We start from the raw sequence: 19542 nt of genomic DNA, 5'->3' as shown, positions 1-19542 counted from the left end.
AGAGATGTCTGAAGATGCATCTCTGCTGTCGCTCCCCGCAGACATTCTGCTGTCTCTCCCTTTCTACCTTCGTGACATCGAGGATTTCATCAACCTCGCTGCGACGTGTCGTCTTCTCCACGAACTGTCCTTACACACCTCGCCTCGGACCATCCTTCACCTCGCAGCTGCAGCATCGCGGATATTCTTCCGACCCGACCCACACTTCCTCGTAGCTGCTACGGCTCGACAAGTCGGTGAATGGGCGTCTCTCTCGTCCGAGAACACCGCCGTGCTCCGTACCGCCTTCCGCAAGGGCATGGAGGGCCTTCTGGAGCTCGCACTCGAACACGCGGGCCTGACGACGGAGCGCATCCGCGAGCTCTACGAGATGCGCTTTTCGACGATCAACCCTGTCGTTGACATCATCGACACATGCATAGGCGAGCAGTGGTATTCCACCCCCGACTTCTGGGACGGCGGCGTCGACGACGCGGCTACGATCCGCGCTGATCCGCCCGAGACCTTCTTCCATCTCGCCATCTACGGCGAGCTCTTCGGGCCTGCCTTCGAGGTGTTTCTCGAGTCGGGCACGATCCCCGAGGCGGCGAACGTCGAAACGAGGCTGGAGTTCGTCAAGTACTGCATTCCGGATTGGATGTGCTGGACGCACCAGAGCACTACCTGGGACCGGCGGCGCGCGGACGGCAGGATGGATCCGCGCCGGGCTGTCCAGCCTGTCGGTCCTTACGCACCCTTCCTGAACACCAACTCCACTTCACCCGACGGGTTCAAGGAAAAGGACGGCCAGCTGGGGCTCAGGCACCTCCTGCATAGCACGAGATGGAATCCTTCGTGGGCGGATGTGCGTGCAGCTGTCGGAGGCGACTTCAAGGAGGGGTGGAAGCAAGATCTGTGGTGGGCCATCGTGATGTGCCAGGGCATGGCGGGCATGGAGATGGTCAAACCGGGCAACCTGGCGCAATGGAGAGAACGATTGGTTGCTTGGAGAGCAAGGATCGCGGTGATGACGACGAGACCCGACAAGGTTGCGATTCAGAGGGAGGAGGCGTATGTATTCCCGGACCCCAAAGGCGACCTAGACATTGCACAGAGCAGAGTGTGATTGGGCGCATAAACGATACGTACATCGACCTACTCCAAGTTGCAGTTCAGTGTACTGGCAAACGACTTTAATAGATTAAATCCGCACTGTATGATATGCCCTCTAATCTTTAACGCATATCACTGCCGCCATGGGTGCTATTGAACACGTCCCGCCGGGTTGATCGTACTATGTAGAACTGAGATTAGCGTCATGTTGTGTCCTGGACCACGCAGCCGAGTCGCAGCGGTAGATCTGGTGGATTGACGGAAGAAATGCCATATCAGCGCGACGCTAGTCTCGCGTGATGACCGGTGACCCTAAAGCGACATTTAAGTCAACAGCGTGGTGCGCTCCAATCCCTTCCCCGGTCTCACCGAGCCCTTCAGCGATTTACAAACCAAGAATGGTTCAAGACTTCGATAGCACTGGGACGTGCGCCTGGATCCAGCTTGAGCATCATCCTCAAAAAGTCGACGAACCCATCGATGTCATCTTTCTCCGTCCATTTGCGCGCGTAGTGATCCACCTTTCGTTTCCATTCCTTATCAGCCGCGCTCCTAGATATCGCTAGAATTGGGTAAGCACGAAGACCGGAGGATAAGAAGACCTCGAAGACATACTTCCATCCAGGGCTTTTGGCAGCCCGCTGGTGTCAAAGTACACAACCCACTCAGGAGGGATCCCGCCGCATAACTTGGCCATGTCGACGAGGAGTGTGTTGCTAGGTGAGGCGAAATGAAAGATACGTGCCTGGAAAGCGATTTCGTACAGCTGTTTCAATACATCTTCATGAGTACGGTGGCACAGAGAGACAATACAGTCAATTACCGTGCATGCAAGAGACCAGATGTCGCTCGCGAACGTGGCGGGAGGATCGGTCTTAGTTGTTACCCGCTCGAACATGATCTCGGGTGCGCAGACGGTCGCGGGTGTGCACGACGGGCGTGGATGCTCGTCAACGATTGTAGCTGTGTAGGTTAATTTGGTGCGTCAGAGGGGTCTGTGAACTGGAGGGAGAGGCAGACTTTGCGAGCATACCATTGCCGAGATCCATAATCTCAATCTGAAGAGGAGACAGCACAAATGACGGATTTCGCTCTTTGAGATAGTAAGCAAGAGCGATGGGTGGCGTGAGATATGGTGGAAGCGTGTCGAGGGGCCGAGGGAGAGGCTGGCGAGGAAGGATGGGTGAGATCTCGGGCGGGCCAAAGTAGTCGAGGATGTCATCTTCAGAATGGCCATCCAGTGTTGGCAGACAAACACCAATATTCCCGGCATGTATATCTGTGGATGGGCAGAGATCAGTGTGTATTGCGTAAACGTGCATCATGCGAGAGCACTTGCCTCCGTGCGTTATGCCGTGACTGTGAAGGAAGGCGACACCCTGCACGAGTTGCTTGCATAGCTGTCGAACTTGGTTTTGTACTAGGTCCGTCAGGTCTGCGGGAGAACCAAGGACATCATGCACGAGGACAACGTGTGCTCCGTTTGGACCGTGGACGGAGAAGTCGTCGAGAAGTTGTAGAACGTGGCGATCTTGCGCAGGTGGTAGACGGCTGTGAATGTTGAGCTCGTGCTGCGAGTCGGCGTCCGCGACACATATCTTCAGCGCAACGAATTTGGGCCTGTCTCGACCAAAAGGTCAGTTTGAGCATGCATAACAATGGCACTGGAGACGCGATTTACAATGATAACTGCAAGATAACTGGGCATCTTCCATAGTGGCGGCAAGCCAAACAGTCGCAAAAGACCCTCTTCCGAGTTTGTGAAGAATGCGGTAGTTAGCTACATCTGACCTGAGAACATCTCCTAGCCGTATGGGGTGGAAGCCTCCATTAACATAGCGATTGATGTCCTCGACGGTGTCATCTGTCCCCCAGTGGAGAGAAAGTCTCGCAGGTTGACTTGACATGGCCCTTTCGAGGTAATTTCAGTTGCCTTGATAAGCTGAGCCTGATGATAGGCAACAGTGCGCGAGATGGCACGGCCGAAATGGCGAGACAGGGCGAAGAAGGACGCGGCGGCGAAAGGACGTGGAGGAGGAGGAGAGGCGGATGACGGGTGGAAGGCGCGACGGTGGCTGAAGTCACGAGCACGCGCACCGCGGCGCATGAGGAGTAGGCATTCCAGCCCTTCCTCTTGCGATCTCATCTGTCCTCTTTGTCTGTCTTACACCCCTTACACGGACTACACGATGACGACCGAGACAAGTAGACCAATCTTCAAGAAAGAAAAGCCACTGCACTCGGTCATCGCGGGCACGACCGCCGGCGCGGTAGAAGCGTGAGCCGCGTCCGCCCAACCACTCTTCGTCGACCGTTCAGCGAATTTAGGTGACGCAGATTCGTGACATACCCGACGGAATATGTTAAGACGCGCACACAATTCACAGGACAGGTCTGTGCTAATTGTGAAGGACGAGCACGGCTGTATACTGAGACGTTGTCTGTGTTATAGAGGGAGAGCCCATGGTCGATCATTCGGGAGACAGTGAAGGCAAAGGGGATTCCGGGGCTATATTCAGGATGCATGGCCTTGGTCATTGGTATGTGTTTTGCCTCTATGGGCTGCTGTACAGGCATAATACGACGAATGTCTGTAGGCAACTCAGTCAAGGCTGGTGTACGTTTCTTGTCGTATGACCAGTTCAAGCACATGCTGGCCGATGCGGAGGTGAGCACGCGTGGTTACAATCGCTGGCCGCGTCAGCCTCACGTACCATGGTCATCGAGGGTAAAGTCACGGCGCCGAGAAGTCTGGCAGGTGCGTAACGTTCACAGTGTGTCGCGAGTCTCCAACTAAAGTGAAGTGCAGCTGGTCTTGGAGCGGGTATGATGGAGGCTGTCTTTGCCGTTACGCCCTCAGAGACGATCAAGTAATGACTTCCATATACTCCTGCTCCGCCGCAGCTGCTGAGCGTCGCGGTACAGAACGAAACTCATCGACGACGCGAAGAGCCCGAACCCAAGGTACCGCGGACTCATCCACGGCACAGTCTCAATCGTCCGCGAAGAGGGTATCGGCGGGATATATCGCGGGCTCTTCCCTGTGGTCCGTCTCCTCCCGTTTTCCTGCGCAACCTCCCCTTGACCTATCCCTCTCCACCCAGATGATGCGACAAGGTAGACTCCTGTCCGTACGCTCGGTCGGAAACATTGAGCTCACCGAATCACAGGCGCCAACTCTGCCGTTCGATTCACGACCTACACGACCCTCAAACAGTTCGTCCTCGGCACCGCACGCCCAGGGCAGAATCTCTCGAGCGGGATGACCTTCGGCATCGGTGCCGTTGCCGGGCTCGTCACCGTCTACACCACCATGCCCCTCGAGTAAGTCCCCTTCGCCCGTCCATGCGATCAGGGAGACGGCAATGTGTCTCATGCACGGGTACTCGTAGCGTGATCAAGACGCGGATGCAAAGCCTCGAAGCAAGACAGGCCTACCGCAACTCGTTCCACTGCGCGTACCGGATCTTCACGGAGGAGGGGATCTTGAGGTTCTGGAGGGGGACGACGCCAAGGTTGGCGCGGTTGGTGGTCAGTACCTTGCGGTTTGCTGACGGGAAGACTGGCTAATGTCTTGCCTCCATCCTTCGTATAGATGAGCGGTGGTATCGTCTTCACTGTCTACGAGCAAATTATTGCGCTGCTGGGCGGCCGACCGACATAGACCATTTGCCGGAGGTAAACCTCGAGATGATGTTTTCGCTAGTCGCAAGGCTCACGATTACGGAGGCTGGCTCGTCGGCGTGTTCGCGCGGTGGATTCAGTGTATCGTAAAATGACGAGAAGGCCTCGGGCATGACGAGTCAACTGTAATACATTACTTATGTTTGGCCTCGCTAAATTCTCAGACAGAGCAATGTCGCACCTCGCTGGACGTCGTATAGAGCAATGTCACGTACATTTACAGTATAAGTTTCCGCACCATGGATCATGAAACAGCCGCCCAGAACACCCGAACAACAAGGTGTGCATCGAATATCCCAACAGCTCGCACAGACCAATGAACAGGTTCATCCCATTCTCATCGTGCGTGTGGCTATATGCGGTACAATATGAAACGAATCAGTACGCCGAGACATCTGTCCTGTACGAAGCCATAGGGAGCATCGCGCTGCGCCAGGAACGTCACCATCCAGCGGCAGTGTAAATGCACTCGAACGACGAACCTGTGTATGCAGTATGATTCTACAGACGAGTTTATTGCTTCTTCGAGAGCTCTTCGTGCTCCTTCTCGAGTTGGGCCTGAGACGCCGTCAGTCAGATTCGGGTTCAGGCGGTTCACTTCAGTGGACTCACCAGCTCTGCCTTCTTCTTCTCAAGCTGTGTGGTGACGCGTCAGATATGAGAAGGAATTGAGACGAGAGGTAAGAGCGCACCTCGGCCTTGAGCTTCTTCAGCTGCTCAGCCTCATGTTGGCGAGCGAATTGGTCTAAGCAGTAATTATGCATCACTGCTCAACTCCCGTAAAACGACGTACCTTCATGGGCCTTCTCCTTCTTGCTGTTCAGCACATACACGGCGCGTCAGCTCATGATGTCACCGACCACGATACAGCACTCACTTGAATGAGTTCTCTGCGTAGCCACGCACGGCGACGGGCGCGACACGGGGACAGAGCGACGAGCAGAGCGGGTAGCAATTCTGGCGAGCATCGTGGATGGGATGGAGGACGAGGAGGACGCGTTGCGGCTTTATGGGCGGGCAGTCTGGGGCCGGCAGGCGACGTCGACCGTCCGAGCCCAACCGAGGCCGCACGCGTGACCAGTGTCACGTCACACTTTTGTTCTTGACCATGTCGTCGACCGTCCTCAGGCAGGCCTCCTCCGCTGTGCGTACCCCTCCTGGCCGTAGTTATGGCTGGCTGAAACTTAGATACGCCTAGGCTCGCGCATTCTCGCGCCAGGCGGCGTTCTCGACGTCCGCGGCGGCGAGGAAAGGTGCGTGACGCGCGCCCGGGTAAGGAAGGACCGCCAGCTCACGTCGCGCGCACACAGACTTCGTCCAGGAGCTCTATATCAAGGAACTGAAGTCCTACAAGGCTCCACCGCCGGTGCGTGTGCTGTCTCTTAGTTTCGGGGCGTGAAACCTGACCACGGGAGCAGGCCAAGGACGCCCATGTCGGTGTCGTGAAGCAGTATTCCATGCCCCCGACGCCCAAGCCCCCTGTCGTCCCCGCCGACCTCGCATCAGAACTGACCGCATACGACGCCACCGAGCCCGTGGAGGGTGCCCCTAAAGCCGCTGCTGCGGGCGCTCCCGAGCAGTTGACGACCGGCGCCGACACTTTCCTTACGTTCCTGGAGGCGGACGAGCCCAAGGCGGAGGGCCACCACTGATCAGCTCGGGACGTTCCTAAAGTGATGGAAAAATAGAATGTCATTTTGCTTCCTCGCTTTGTAAGTCCTCGGATGACCACGCGCAATTCGACGTCCCTGGACCGCTCTGGCATACCGGCGTACAATCGACGAAATCATCCGCCTTACTGACCTGGACACCTTACCACCTCCGAAAGATTCATCGATGCTCTGGAGCGATCGTAGCATTTACTCGAGTCCCAGTACGCATGATCCCAGACAAAATCGGGGTCTCATCCTATTCCCGTCGCGGGTACAACTTCGGTGGTCATCGATTCATCCGTCAGCGTTGAGGAGTCCGCTTGCCGTCCACTCAATAGAAACTTCTGCAGCCGTGTTCTGGTCTTGTTACCCCCACCTTACTTTACCCCCACCTTACTCTGCAGGTATGGAGAGTTCGTACGATGCCTGTTCGCAGTGTTACATTATTCATTCCGCCCACTACTGATTACAATCCCTATCATACATCCTGCGTAGTGTATCGCACATTTCATGAGAGCTGCGCGGTGCGCGAAGCACCTCCGTCTTCCGACTGCAACAGGCAGACTATATATTCTTGTCGACCATCCACGAATTGTAGCCCTCAAGTATCACCAGGGATGCGCCTCGTCAAACTCCACGATCGCCTTCGCCAGCGATGCAGGGTTTGGCTTCGGCGAAACGACATCCACCCGCAGGCCCAGGTTGTTCCGGAGGAAATCACCCGTTGTCGGGCCTATCGATGCGATACGCGCTACGGGTTTCTCGCCAGCCGGTGCGGTGGAATCATTGTTTGAGGAGGAGAGCGTGAAGTGTTCGCGCAGGACGGGAGTGGTGAACTCCGCCTCGGAGGGTGCGAAGTAGACGATCCAGCAGCGCGCAGGAACTAACGAGCGCGACACCGTCCATTTATGTGAGCTTCTGCAGGCGGACTGGAGGGACCACTCACCTGAGCGGGTAGGCAAAGACGTCGGGTGCAACACCTTCTTCAATAGCCTCCCCGCCTTCCCATCCTCGTCTCTCCCCTTCCCCGTGAGCGCCTCCTCCAAATCAGCCCCGAACGTCGACGATCCATGCGTCTCGTACACCTGCACAGGTACTGCGTGCACGCCGCCCTCCTCGAGCACCCTCGGGAGCGTGTCCCGGTTCTTGTCGCCGGTCAGGTAGAGCAGCCGCCTCCGCGCGCTGTCCGGCGGGGCGGAGGAGAGCTCGTCGACGATAAACCGCGCGAGTTTCTCCGACGTCCCTGTAGAGCCGGCGCCGCGGACGTTCTCCTCCGAGGGCGCGTACCCGGGGTACTTCCCGACGATGGAGCGGATGGAGAGGAGCGCGGTCGCGGTCGCTTCGCCGACGACGTAGAACGGGACGGTAGACCAGTGCGCTGGAGGTCAGGCGCGTCAGTCGCGGTACATATGCAGTCGGTGGGTAGACTCACTCGCCTCACCCGCCTCTTCCTCGGGATCTTCCCCGACGAGCTCGAGGACGACCGCCTTCCACGCCTCGCAGCTCCGCGCGCTCGTCACGATCACGCCGCCGAACTCGCCCTTCTCTGGGCCCGCTACGATAGTCTCCTTGAGCTTGTCGAGGTTCGTGTAGCCCGTCTCGACTACGGGGACGGAGACAGGCGTGAGGTCCTTGTCGCTGAGGGCAGACTCGTAGCGGTCGGGGCCATCGTGGCTGGGTGCCCGGAGTAGTAGGACGTGGGCCATCGTGGGGTCGTTATTAATTTATAGCACAGATGCAGTGGTAACTGGAAAGAGCAGTTGAGTCGGAGAGTAGCATGGCAAGAAATAAGTATTGGATTGAGGAGTAACCCGCGGCGTCTAGCGACAGACTGAGAATACTAGATGGTCATCTGATCGACATCATCCACTGAGACCATAACAATCATTCAGTTAAGTGCAAGCACGAACTCTGCACCGCTACACTACGATGTCATTGAGAATGAGAATGATGAGGATGAGCTCAAGAGTATGTGCCAAGACGCGGTTGGGACGTTGGCTTGGCTGCATCCTACTACTCGAGGGGATGTTCGGTACTATACTAGGGTGATGCATGGAGCACAGGCTATACCGGCATATGTATGTATAGAATACCTGTAGTTAGCGCAAAAGGGTGTATACATAACAAGCCTGTACTTACTGGAGGGCGCCTTTCATACATGAGCCGCCACTCGCTCATGTATGAGCGAGGCGCCGTCGGTCGCTACCCAATATAGCAGCCATGCCGGGGCAGTCCGGTCCCTTCGTCCGTGGCGGGGCCGCCGGGGCGGCACCACTGGCGCGCGATGCGAGCTGCCCGATATGGACGCACATCGGGGTCAGGGCATTCAGGTCCTGAGATCCCCAGGCGATCCCTGCGCGGCGTCAGTGCCGGCCAAACCCGGGAGCTCGCAACGAGCCGAGTGAGCGGCAAGCGCTTCCGCCCGCTGTTTACGACCACCATCCCGCGTCGGTCACCGACGTTGTTAGAGCACAGCGGGCACGATGACAGCGACTGGGAGTAGCCGACACTGGCATTCAGGTGAGCATAGACACACACGAGCGAGCGAGCTGACCGTGGCCACAGGACGCGGCGACGTGCAGTACAACACGTCGACCGCGAGCGCGCAGGGCTAATGCCCCGCGTGAAGACGCAGCCGACGGATGGACCACGGGCACAGGCGCGAGGGTCGGTGGGCGCGCGCGCGCGGATAGACGGACAAGCGGATGGATGCGAAGGCGGACTAGCGGGCAGGAAGACGGGCAGGAAGACGGGCAGGAAGACGGGCAGGAAGACGGGCGAGAAGACGGGCGAGAAGGAAGATGGGCGGGAAGGAAGGCGGACAGACAAGCAGACCGGTAGGAGAACGAGCAGACAGGCAAGTGGACAGGCGACAGCACACGCCCACTGCGAGTGTGCTGGGCGAATGCCCAGCACGCAGACACAGCCGACGGATACACACGCAGGCACGCAAATGGGCGCGCAGGCAGGTGAGCAAATGGACGAGCGGGAGGGTAGGCGGACGAGCGGGCGGGCGGACGGGCGAGCGGGCGGACGGGCGAGCGGGCGGACGGGCGAGCGGGCGGACGGGCGAGCGGGCGAACGGGCAGACGGACGGGCAGGCGGGTGGGCAGACAAGCGGACGAGCAGGTAAGTAGGTGAGTGAGCAAGCAGGCGAGCAAGCGGGCAAGCGGAAAAGCGGGTGAGCAGGACAGCGGGTGGTTGGGCAAGAGGGCAAGCGGGTGAGAGGGAAAGCAGGCGAGAGGGCAAGCAGGCGGGCACAGAGCGCGGACCAGCACCACACGCACGGTGACTGCGAGCGTGCAGGGCGAATGCCCAGCAGGCAAGCACGGCCAACGACCGTAAGGTGGGCGCGTGAGCGAAAAGCGGGTGACCGCGACGGTGGGCAGGGCTGGGGCGCGCAACACGCCAATTGCGAACACAGAGGGCGACTGCCCTGGTGCCCCTACATGCAGATACAGCAGACGTCCTCGTAGATAGAGTTCTTGTAATGGTAGTATGAATATACCCTATAAAACTGAGACTGATATATTCACACCACAACACCCCTTACGACTCGAGACTAAGAGAACCAGTACAGAAGTAGTGTAGATAGACACCCCTACTGTACACGACTCACGAGAACCCTGGCCTTTTATGCTGTACTCATCTATTGAAGTAGATGCCACTAAACATGAATTAGATCCCTTAGACATACCTTAGACATGCGGACATAGTGTAATAACGTCCAGAAAGCGAATCGTAGGTATGTTGCAGCTCTAGGGGGGACCGTTATTCGCGTCCTGATTGGCCAGAAACAGTCCGAGCACATCGGGTTTGCCCAATTTGGTTAGGAAACAAATAGACACAAATGTTCGATTCACGGGGGCGCCCGCAAAACTCACCTCTTGCGCGTGCGATCTACAAGGTGCTACATCCGTCCTTCTACCCTCTACCCAGGCGCACCCTCTTGCCTCTTATCCTGTTCCCCGTGTCCCTTCCTTGCCACTCGCCGAATCACACATCAAGACTCAACAAGTACGTCCGATGGTGCGTCAATGAGCACATGCGAATGGCGCGTCGGCATGGCCAATGCCCAGCTACTTACATCGAGACATCTCGCAGCATAGTAAGCATGGACTGCATCCGTGTAAGGAGGAAGCTAACCGACTCGACTTGAAGGGCTGCAGCGTGCACGTTGAGGTAGAACTGCACAGCGAGAACAGCCCCGATCAGGAGACACTTCACAACGGGCGCAACATCGGGAAGACCCTCCCTGCGGACTACACACGCAGCATCATGCACACCGTCGTCATCGATGGCATCGACCGCAGCCCGTACGCCCCCTCCTCCTCTTCTCAAAGACCGCCACCAAACTATCCGCCATCCCAGCTGCTGCGGTACGCACATGCCCACCATCCACGACCTCTTCGTTGTCCCGCACACGGAGTTGCTCGCCACGCGCGCGAGCTCGACCTCCGTGCGGCTCAGCTGTGGGATGCTGCAAGTCCCTGAACACGTTGTGGAGGGCGTGGAGGAGCGCAACTGCAGGACGAAACATGCGGAGGACGTCGAGGCTGAGCTTGCGGGGTAACGAACAGGCAGGTGAAGGACAGGGGAATGACGGTGATCTTGTCTGCCTATTACATAGTGCTTAGTATACTCCCCAATGTCGATATTATGCACGAATAATGAAGCACTATACGAACACCGCATTTGTCACAGCGGGATAATTTGTCGCAGCCTCAAACATACCAAATCGGGAAGGCTGCCGCTTGATCCCTTGGCCCTTTACTTACAGTGTCCACGAACTGCATCAAGGCTTGAAGTTGAAGCAGTAAGTCACAATTGGCATTGCAATGAATGTATTCCTACTAGGTGTATGTCGTGGCGCACGACATACATGCTGTCCATCTGCTGGATCTCGATACAGGGTATCTAGGCACGGTGCATAAATCACTATAAACGGCAGTGTATCTAGGCCCAGAAACTGTCAGATCACAAATCACGATTGCATTACCCGATCCGGGCCCGCAGCGGCACCCAAAGTGGAAGAGTGTGCAATACGACCTATTTAGGGTAGGGCCGCCGCCGCGAGCTCTCCCCGGCGCCGGATGACCTAAGCTGTCCCCAAAGGGCAGCTGCCTCTTTAGGTAGTGAGTGCGGCGCCTCGCTCATACATGAGCGAGTGGCGGCTCATGTATGAAAGGCGCCCTCCAGTAAGTACAGGCCTTTCATGTATACACCCTTTTGCGCTAACTACAGGTATTCTATACATAGGCCTGCCAGCACCTGGTGCGTGCACATATAGCAAGAGTGCACCGAAGGGCATGCTTTTCACCTAGAATCTCGAAGTCACTGTCAGCAAGGTGCCTTCGAGCCATAGTGTGCGGAGATAGATATTGGAAAATCTCCTCCAGTAGCTCTGGTGGGAAGCAACGACTGGAGGGTGACATGATACGGTAAACGTAGGGCGGAGCACGCAATGTCAGGGCCAGGGAGTGAAGGTTCAAGCGCGTAGCATCAGGTCCTCCACAGTGACTAGCTGGCGAAATCAGAGAGTTCGACAAGCTAGGACTCGAGCAGAGTTGGGTGACGTGTCCAAGGGCCAAGGCAAGGCAGTCGAAAGTGTCGCGAACGTCACATGATCGCGTTACTGTATATTCATTTCAGTAAGTACCGATACCTGCGCAAAGTCGCAGTACATGCTTATGTAGCAGGCCGAAGGGCGGGTGAGATGGTGTAATTCTCATATATAGTCACTGTAGAATGAGATGATTCAATATTGAGACGATGAGTGGGACTATCAAGCAAAACGATGCGATCAGCGAGTAGTACTAGTAGTACAGTAGTACCATTTTCGAGCTTCAATTTTCAAAGCTTCAATCTATGGTATGATAGCAGCTTTCGTGGACAAGAACAGGCAGAAAGGTACACACTTAGTGGATGGGATCGACTGCTAATCCACTGGTAAGCGGTCGTACAGTTCTCAGCAACCGTGCCGAACAATGAAGACGATGTGAATGGTAGACCACCACTATCCTTTTACGAAAACGTCACCGTGTCCGCCTTGCGAAAAGTACGAAGAGCAGGGTTCATCCGAGTTAATCAAGAACACTACCACTACGTACGACTTTGAATCCTCATCACCTCTCGCAGAATGGGTCTCCAGTTCTCCTGATTCTTGAATGTGTAGGTGTCCTTAGGCACACACAGATTGACGCGGAGTTGAGGGAACAGCTCGTCCAAGAAGCGTGTGATCTTCGTGGTGTCCGCAGGATCGTCTACTTTGGTGGGATTCAAGAGGTGCAACTGAAGAAGCCCGTGCCCCGCAGACTCAGACACTGCGCGAATAGAGCCGCCGACCTGGTCGGATGCCGCCGGCAGACTCAGGGGCAGCTTCAGGAAGTCATCCGACAGGCACTTGCCAGTCAGGCTCTTCAGTTGAAGGCAAGCGTGCACGACCGCTCGAAGCGCTTCGGGTGTGAGGATGGCCACTTCCACGATGAGGGTCTCCAGCGAGCCCATTCAGCTGTCTCATGGAAGGTCATGGTACAGCCGACGCGCAGTCTCATGGAATGGGATGGGATGGGCCGACCTCGGCCGACCACAACTGTCTCATGGAAGGTGATCAAGTCGGCCGAGCGCAAGGCGGGCAAAGCGGCACAAGGCGGGCAAGGCGGTGCGTGGGACGATTGGCTGCCCCAGACATTCTCACCCAGCTGACCATTCTGTCTCGCCCAAGACAATGCACTATCCGACTCTCGGCTGGAGAAAATCTGTAGCCGACCACCGCCTTGATTCAGCCGACCTTCTTGTCTCGCCCAAGACGATGCACTATCCGACCGTCGGCTGCAAAGCTTTTGCAGCCGACCACCGTCTTGATCCAGCCGACCTTCTTGTCTCGCCCAAGACGATGCACTATCCGACTCTCGGCTGGAGAAAATCTGTAGCCGACCACTGTCTTGATTCAGCCGACCATTCTTGTCTCACCCAAGACAATGCACTATCCGACCGTCGGTTGGAGAAGGTTTGCAGCCGACCACTGTCTGGATTCAGCCGACTGTCTTGTCTCACCCAAGACAATGCATGAGCCGAGCATCAGCTGAGGTATCTTTCCTGGCCGATATCCGTCTTGACTCAGCCGACCTTCTTGGACCTTCTTGACCTTCTTGACCTTCTTGACCTTCTTACTCACTAAGACCTTCTTGACCCAAGGTAACTAATGGTTGGCTCATCTTGGTCAATACCAACGTGTTAATGAGGTATCTAGGTGGGCAAACACCAATGAGGTTTCAATGTGGAAAGTGTCAAGGAGGATATCAAAATGGCGAGCATATTGAAGAAGCCTTCTTGGAGGTGTCAAGACGGACAAGTGAAGACAGACAAATCAAAACGGGCAAGTTAAGACGGACAAATTAAGGCGGACAAGTTAAGACGGACAAGTTAAGACTGACAAGTTAAGGCTGACAAGTTAAGACGGACATTCTCAAGACGGACATTCTCAAGACGGACATTCTCAAGACGGACATTCTCAAGACGGACATCTCAAGACGGACATTGTCAAGACGGACATTGTCAAGACGGACATCTCAAGACGGACAAGTTGAGATGGACATCTCAAGACGGACATCTCAAGACGGAGAGCTCCTTGGAGGTATCAAGGCGGACTGGTCAAGAAGCCTCCTTGACACTCACCGTCTTGAATCGTGATAACCTCCTTGACATTGACAAGGCAGCAAGTATGCATCTTGTTTCTTGACTCGACTTGAATGGTATGTACGTGCAAAACTGTATGCTGTTTGCTCATTGGTTTGGGGCCAATGGTGTGGATGTATTATTGAACATGTCCAATATATGTTTGTACCGTGACTGTGTCTATAGACAGTCATTACGGTGTTGAGGTGCAATACACCATGTAGTAACTGTATATCAGCAAATAGAGATACAATGGTAAGACACTGAGGTATTCCTTGTTCTGTTAGAGTGATTCCTGAATGGCTCGCAGCAATTGACAATGATGATACTTCGCTGATCTACTGTATTTGCTGTGGAACTACATGTAGTAGATTAGGGAAGCCACTCACGTAGGCCATTAGCCTCATTGTTGTGTATGTAAAGAGCACTTTGGCTTTGTGTAATCTCAGCTCGTATGGGAAGAGGATCTCAGGATATGTTTCAAAAATGACATGTTGTTTGGAGATATTGAGAGGCATGTGGATTAAATCTCAGCTTCTGCAAGACAATTGTTTGAATCAAGTACATACAGAAGTTGTATTCATGCTGTGTCTATGGTACATGTGGCTGCTGGCAATTCTCTGAAGCAATCTGGCAATGTTATAGCTTGAGATAGCTTTGAAGGTTATACATGGAGAGCATGTCTTAGACAAACACACCCCACGGTTCAATTCTCACAGAATTCTATACAAGCCATGTACTACACATAGTCATGCTTGGTACAAAGTCTCATAGCATATGGTGGCTCAGAGGTGAAGTTATAAAGAGAATGAGACCATCTCGGGTGACTCGGGGACATGGCCGAGGCAATGTCCGAGGGCAAAACACTGGAGAGTGTTCACGCATTTAGTGGGTGCTCTGACCACTATCATTGAGTTCGTGTACATATCTTCTAGTTGTCCACTCCTTTGTACTTCTATACTATTGAATGCTGATAGAGGTTGTACTGAACATATGATCATGACATCCCGAAGTCTATATCAAGTGTAACTGCAGTACAGTTACGAAGAGTGTATGTGCATGTTGGGCCAACTGACAACGAGTTTCATTGCTCAAAGCGAACCATCACATCCATACAGTGACAGAGTATGAATTTGGCAGTGTTGGCCATAGGCAAGCTCGACTGGAACTATATTGAGCAAGCCTTATAGCAACAGATCACACTTCTTGTCCATGCTCTCTCTCGTCTGAAACTGCCCACAATGCTGTTAACAAACAAATCTAGTTTATATCGGAAGTTTGATCTAGTTTGTAGGCTCTTACAGTTTTAGTACACCGAGACTTCAAACAGACAAGAAAGCGAGCACAACCAGAAGGAGAATGTAACGGTGGGTGATTGATAATGCAAGATGGCAGGTAGGCGAGCAAGACGGTGGGTGTGCAAGACGGCGGGTGTGCAAGACGGCAGGTGTGCAAGACGGCGGGTGTGCAAGACGGTGAATGTATAAGATAGCAGGTGAGACATGCCGCACCCGCAACGAGCGTACCCGTATCCATGGGTGGTGCTACCTGTATCCTACCCCGGTTCACTGTGGGTTGGCGTACCTCGGTGGTCCCTGCGCGGGTTTGGGCTCGTTGCCCGCGCCCGCCGCCGTCCTCCTCGCTCGCTTAGGCTTACTCGTCCCTGCTTCTTACGCGCCATCCGCACGCCCTCCCACCTGCTCGGCGCTGTGCCCACGCCCACGGCGCGCTCGTCGGCTGCATTTGTACGCGGGGCACTGGCCCTGTGTGCTCGTGGTCGACGTGTTCCGCACACCCCGGCCCTGTCCATTGTCTGTCCCGTCCTGAGCTCATGCGCGCGCGCGTTTGTTGGCCGTGTTTGCGTGCTGGGCGGTTGCCCAGCGCACACGCGGCCGGCGTGTGCTCCCGCACGCCCGCTCGTCCGCCCGCCGCCGTTCATCGGCCGTGTCTGCACACGGGGCATTGGCCCCTGGGTACATGTGGTCGCCTTCCGCGTCGCGCCCCACGTCGCCGCCGCCTTCTGTGCCTACCGTTAGTGATTTCGCTTGCGTGTGTTTGCACTCACATGTGGTGGGCAATTCCCCTCGCCCGTCATGCCCATCGTGCGATACATCGCCGCGTCGCATACTCGCCTTTTTGCTCGTCCGGGGCCCGCGCGCGCAGTGCGCTTGTTGGCCGTGTTTGCATCCGGGGCAGTCACCCTATGTGCGCCGTCCGCCTTCTAAGGTATCCGCTCACTTGCTTGGCTGCTCGTCGTCTTGCCCGTCTACTTGCCCGCCGTCTTGCCCATCTACTTGCCCACCGTCTTGTCCGTCTACTTGCCCCCCCCCCCTGCCCACCTGCCCACCCACTGACCTGCCCACTGACGCGCTCGCCTTGCGCGCGTTCGTTGGCCATGTTCGTGTGCCGGGTAGTTGCCCAGCGCGCGCGCGGTCGGCGTGCGCTCCCGCCCGCCCGCTCGTCTGCCCGCCGCCGTTCATCGGTCATGTCTGCGCAAAAGGCATTGGCCCTTGGTACACGTCGTCGCCGTGCGCGTCGTGCAGCACGTCGCCGCCACTTCCTGTGCCTGCAGTCAGTGATCTCACTCGCATGTGTTCGCACTCACGCGCGGCGGGCAACGCGCCCGTTTTTCCCGTCATGCGACACATCACCGCGTGTGCGTACTAAGGCTCCAACCATTTCATGTATATACTGGGTATATACGGTTTTAACCATATACTGTATCCATGTATGTACCATGTCCAGGGTATATGGATATATACAATATAGTATACAGTATATGGTTAATTCCAAAGTATGGCAAGGCACATTAACACAAGGCTCTGAGCTGACCAGGAGGGGCTTTGGGCACTTACATCACTGCCTTCCATGAGCAGCTATCTTATCTCCAGCTTACCAAACAGATGAAGATTGGTGTGTTCAAGAGTGTGTAACCCTGCTGTCCTGCAGGTTACCATATATGGTACATTATGTAAGGTCCAACATCCATATGTGCAGTCTGGTCACCTTACTGAGTGTCATTGTGTCAATTGTTGATCACAGGTTATTTGTTGGTTTACAGTTTTGTTGGGTTTGCAGTTTGTTTGTTGGTATGTGGGTTTGATCATGCATGCTGGTCAGGTTCAGGTCAATTGTCAGTGATGGCTTTGGCACTGACAGGTGGTCTTAGTTTATCCATTGAGAGTGGACTCGGATTCTCGGATTCTCATTTGTGTTGAACAAACATCTTGGTCATGGTCAGATGTGAACTGACTTGGAGACACTTGCTCCTGTGTGATCTCATGGGCTGTGCAGTTTGCAGGCCATGCTATGGTGGTCTTCTTGGTGGGAATGGCAGATGAGGTATTGGGTTGAATTGCCTTGTCAGGATCCTGCAGATACAACAGAGATGTTGTTCAGTGTATTATTGAAATATTGTCAAGACTACTCACTGCATTCTTTTATTCTTTTTCTTTCCTTTTTCTTTTCCACTCACTTTATTGACTCATATATGACCTCAGTCTGGACTCCCAGTGAGCGGCAGGCATTCATAGGCTGCCCCCAGAGCCCTGCTCAGTATAGAGCCCCCAAGCAGGCCCATACAACTGTGAGAAACAAGCAGAACAGCATCTGACAAGTGCAAGTGTCCTGGGCATGGATGATGCCCAAAGGGCAATCACATCAGGAAAACTGAATGACAGGATTTTCTCGTGAAAGGCAAGATGTGAGACTCTCGATCATGGGCAAGATTGTTGCTCAGGAATGCTCCTTGGTGAGCACCTATCTCAGCAAAAAGCAACAGCGAGACTCCAGCTCAGGCCAATCAGCCCACAACCTATACCCGTGTTCCTGCTTGGTTCCCGCCCGCATTCATCATTCCTAGTTGCCATTGACAGTCTCGGACTGTGAGCCCAAGTTTCACCTCTGATACTACATACAATTATTTCTAAAACTCTACTGTACCTCCCTGGTCACTTCTTGACAGCCTTGTTCCATGTCCATCGCAAGCCAGCCACACTCAAGTCTCAACTCTCAAGTGGGTCTGCAAGAAAGTGTGAGTGCCCTTTGGTACGTTGCCGGTAGCGCCGGCTGAGCAACAGTCTCACACTGTGAGACACTGGCTCAAATTGGATCATCTGTGAGCCAGAAAATCACAAGCAGCCATTGGCGAGATGCAACACTCATTTTGAGGGAATCACCTTTCCTGATGCACATGAGGTATGTACATTGAAAACCTATGTATTTATACCCCTCCCCCTATCATTCTTGGTGAGGTACTATCATGGCCGAGCTTGCAAGCTTGAGCCTGTACCATAGTTACCATAGTTCTCATTCCATGCCCATTCAAGTTCTTGCTCACTCCATCAGTTCCATGTGACTGCAGCAACTACAATTGCCTGAGCCAACTCTGCCCATTACACTGGAGAGAATCGGAGAGGTCTAGGCACTATTCTGTACTAGCACATGAACCATATAAACCATATATATCCATATATATACTATATATATACTGTATACTGTATATATCCTCGATATTTGTATATGGATAGTAAATAGTTGGAGCCTTAGTGCGTACCCGTCTTTTTGCTCGCCCGTCTCACCACTCGTCCACCCCCGCCCTGCTTGTGCTTGCACTGTCTGGGCGCCCTTGTACGTTGCCATACCCTGTGCCCGCTGACCTCTCGCACTCCTCCCAGCTCGTCGTTGTGTCCGCGTGTTGTGTCCGCGCACTGTGTCCGCGCGCTGTGTCCGCGTGCCATGCGGTGAGCTTGCATCTGGGGCAGTTGCCCTATGTGCGCCCGTCGCCGTCCTCGCGTGTTGTCTCACCTGAGACCGTGCGTGGGGGTACTCACCTGCTCGAGTTGCCCGCATCCCCGCAGTCTTGACGCCCTCGTGGCGTTTCCGCGTGCCCTTGTGGCACTGCATGTGGCACTCCAGACAGTAGGCCAGTGAATTGGCAGGTGAGAAAGACGGCAGGTGAGCAAGACGGCAGGTGTGCGAGACGATGGGCGTGCAAGACGGTGGACGGCGGGTGAGTAAGACGGCAGGTGTGTGAGACGGCGGGTGTGTGAGATAGCAGGTGAGACGATAGACCGGCGAGACGGCGTGCGAGCAGGACAGCAGGACAGCAGTGGGGCGAGGGTATGCAGGCGGCGATAGGGTAGGCGGGCAAGACGGTATGAGCGCAAGACGGCGAGCGACAGGTCGCCTGGTGAATGAGAGGGCAAGGCGGTGCATGAGAGTGAGATCTTGAGAGCTGACGCACTGACACGTTGAAAGTCTCCGAGTCAACGCGTCTGAACGCGTGCCCAGTTGTGACGCGCCGCGCTGCACTGCGCCACGATCGCACTGTGCCAACCGACGCTTTGAGCACGCAAGAAGAGCCCAGCCGACCGTAAAAGTATTGATTACTAGGATCACTACGGTACTGTATACATCACCCCCAGCCAAACACATT

At 55.1% G+C, this 19542-nt stretch overlaps 9 protein-coding genes across 9 annotated transcripts; 4 read left to right on the top strand and 5 right to left on the bottom strand.

Moving 5' to 3' along the window:
* Positions 1-1314: 1314 nt before the first annotated feature.
* On the bottom strand, positions 1315-3134 carry B0H18DRAFT_658242 (kinase-like domain-containing protein). Its single transcript, XM_048038990.1, has 6 exons — positions 2774-3134; positions 2432-2716; positions 2126-2371; positions 1916-2055; positions 1708-1858; positions 1315-1654 (listed from the first exon to the last, which is right to left on the bottom strand). The coding sequence occupies exons 1-6, from the start codon at positions 2997-2999 to the stop codon at positions 1470-1472; spliced, it is 1233 nt and encodes a 410-aa protein (XP_047889289.1). The 5' UTR covers positions 3000-3134; the 3' UTR covers positions 1315-1469.
* Positions 3135-3281: 147 nt separating this feature from the next.
* On the top strand, positions 3282-4756 carry B0H18DRAFT_882272 (mitochondrial tricarboxylate transporter; the record flags this gene model as incomplete). The annotated part of the gene is made up of 10 exons (XM_048040897.1): positions 3282-3370; positions 3430-3484; positions 3545-3632; positions 3690-3760; positions 3820-3850; positions 3902-3962; positions 4018-4142; positions 4248-4416; positions 4485-4623; positions 4688-4756. 10 exons carry the CDS (start codon positions 3282-3284, stop codon positions 4754-4756), a joined length of 897 nt encoding a protein of 298 aa, XP_047889288.1.
* A 351-nt stretch (positions 4757-5107) lies between these two features.
* Positions 5108-5744, bottom strand: B0H18DRAFT_1214013 (uncharacterized protein; the record flags this gene model as incomplete). The annotated part of the gene is made up of 5 exons (XM_048036552.1): positions 5108-5334; positions 5389-5412; positions 5469-5521; positions 5570-5592; positions 5683-5744. 5 exons carry the CDS (start codon positions 5742-5744, stop codon positions 5290-5292), a joined length of 207 nt encoding a protein of 68 aa, XP_047889287.1. The 3' UTR covers positions 5108-5289.
* Positions 5745-5884: 140 nt separating this feature from the next.
* On the top strand, positions 5885-6428 carry B0H18DRAFT_882255 (ATP synthase complex subunit H-domain-containing protein; the record flags this gene model as incomplete). The annotated part of the gene is made up of 4 exons (XM_048040896.1): positions 5885-5920; positions 5975-6029; positions 6087-6142; positions 6195-6428. 4 exons carry the CDS (start codon positions 5885-5887, stop codon positions 6426-6428), a joined length of 381 nt encoding a protein of 126 aa, XP_047889286.1.
* A 608-nt stretch (positions 6429-7036) lies between these two features.
* B0H18DRAFT_1086756 (tetrapyrrole biosynthesis uroporphyrinogen III synthase) lies at positions 7037-8134 on the bottom strand (the record flags this gene model as incomplete). Its single annotated transcript, XM_048032087.1, has 3 exons — positions 7037-7357; positions 7409-7806; positions 7861-8134. 3 exons carry the CDS (start codon positions 8132-8134, stop codon positions 7037-7039), a joined length of 993 nt encoding a protein of 330 aa, XP_047889285.1.
* Positions 8135-10273: 2139 nt separating this feature from the next.
* On the top strand, positions 10274-11136 carry B0H18DRAFT_1029470 (uncharacterized protein). The gene is made up of 4 exons (XM_048029991.1): positions 10274-10457; positions 10533-10557; positions 10590-10744; positions 10800-11136. Exons 1-4 carry the CDS (start codon positions 10279-10281, stop codon positions 10999-11001), a joined length of 561 nt encoding a protein of 186 aa, XP_047889284.1. The 5' UTR covers positions 10274-10278; the 3' UTR covers positions 11002-11136.
* Positions 11137-12530: 1394 nt separating this feature from the next.
* On the bottom strand, positions 12531-12935 carry B0H18DRAFT_1122732 (uncharacterized protein; the record flags this gene model as incomplete). Its single annotated transcript, XM_048034563.1, has 1 exon — positions 12531-12935. One exon carries the CDS (start codon positions 12933-12935, stop codon positions 12531-12533), a length of 405 nt encoding a protein of 134 aa, XP_047889283.1.
* A 2573-nt stretch (positions 12936-15508) lies between these two features.
* Positions 15509-16424, top strand: B0H18DRAFT_1029466 (uncharacterized protein). Its single transcript, XM_048029990.1, has 2 exons — positions 15509-16125; positions 16171-16424. The coding sequence occupies exons 1-2, from the start codon at positions 15608-15610 to the stop codon at positions 16328-16330; spliced, it is 678 nt and encodes a 225-aa protein (XP_047889282.1). The 5' UTR covers positions 15509-15607; the 3' UTR covers positions 16331-16424.
* Positions 16425-16463: 39 nt separating this feature from the next.
* Positions 16464-19346, bottom strand: B0H18DRAFT_1029463 (uncharacterized protein). Its single transcript, XM_048029989.1, is given in 3 exon segments — positions 16464-16665; positions 18661-18799; positions 18813-19346. 3 exon segments carry the CDS (start codon positions 19320-19322, stop codon positions 16589-16591), a joined length of 726 nt encoding a protein of 241 aa, XP_047889281.1. The 5' UTR covers positions 19323-19346; the 3' UTR covers positions 16464-16588.
* Positions 19347-19542: the final 196 nt, after the last annotated feature.

The sequence above is a fragment of the Fomitopsis serialis genome (genome assembly GCF_022376445.1).
Source record: "Fomitopsis serialis strain Sig1Antser10 chromosome Unknown B0H18scaffold_82, whole genome shotgun sequence".
Taxonomy (NCBI): Eukaryota; Fungi; Basidiomycota; class Agaricomycetes; order Polyporales; family Fomitopsidaceae; genus Fomitopsis; species Fomitopsis serialis.
This window is presented reverse-complemented; position numbering and strand designations above follow the sequence as displayed.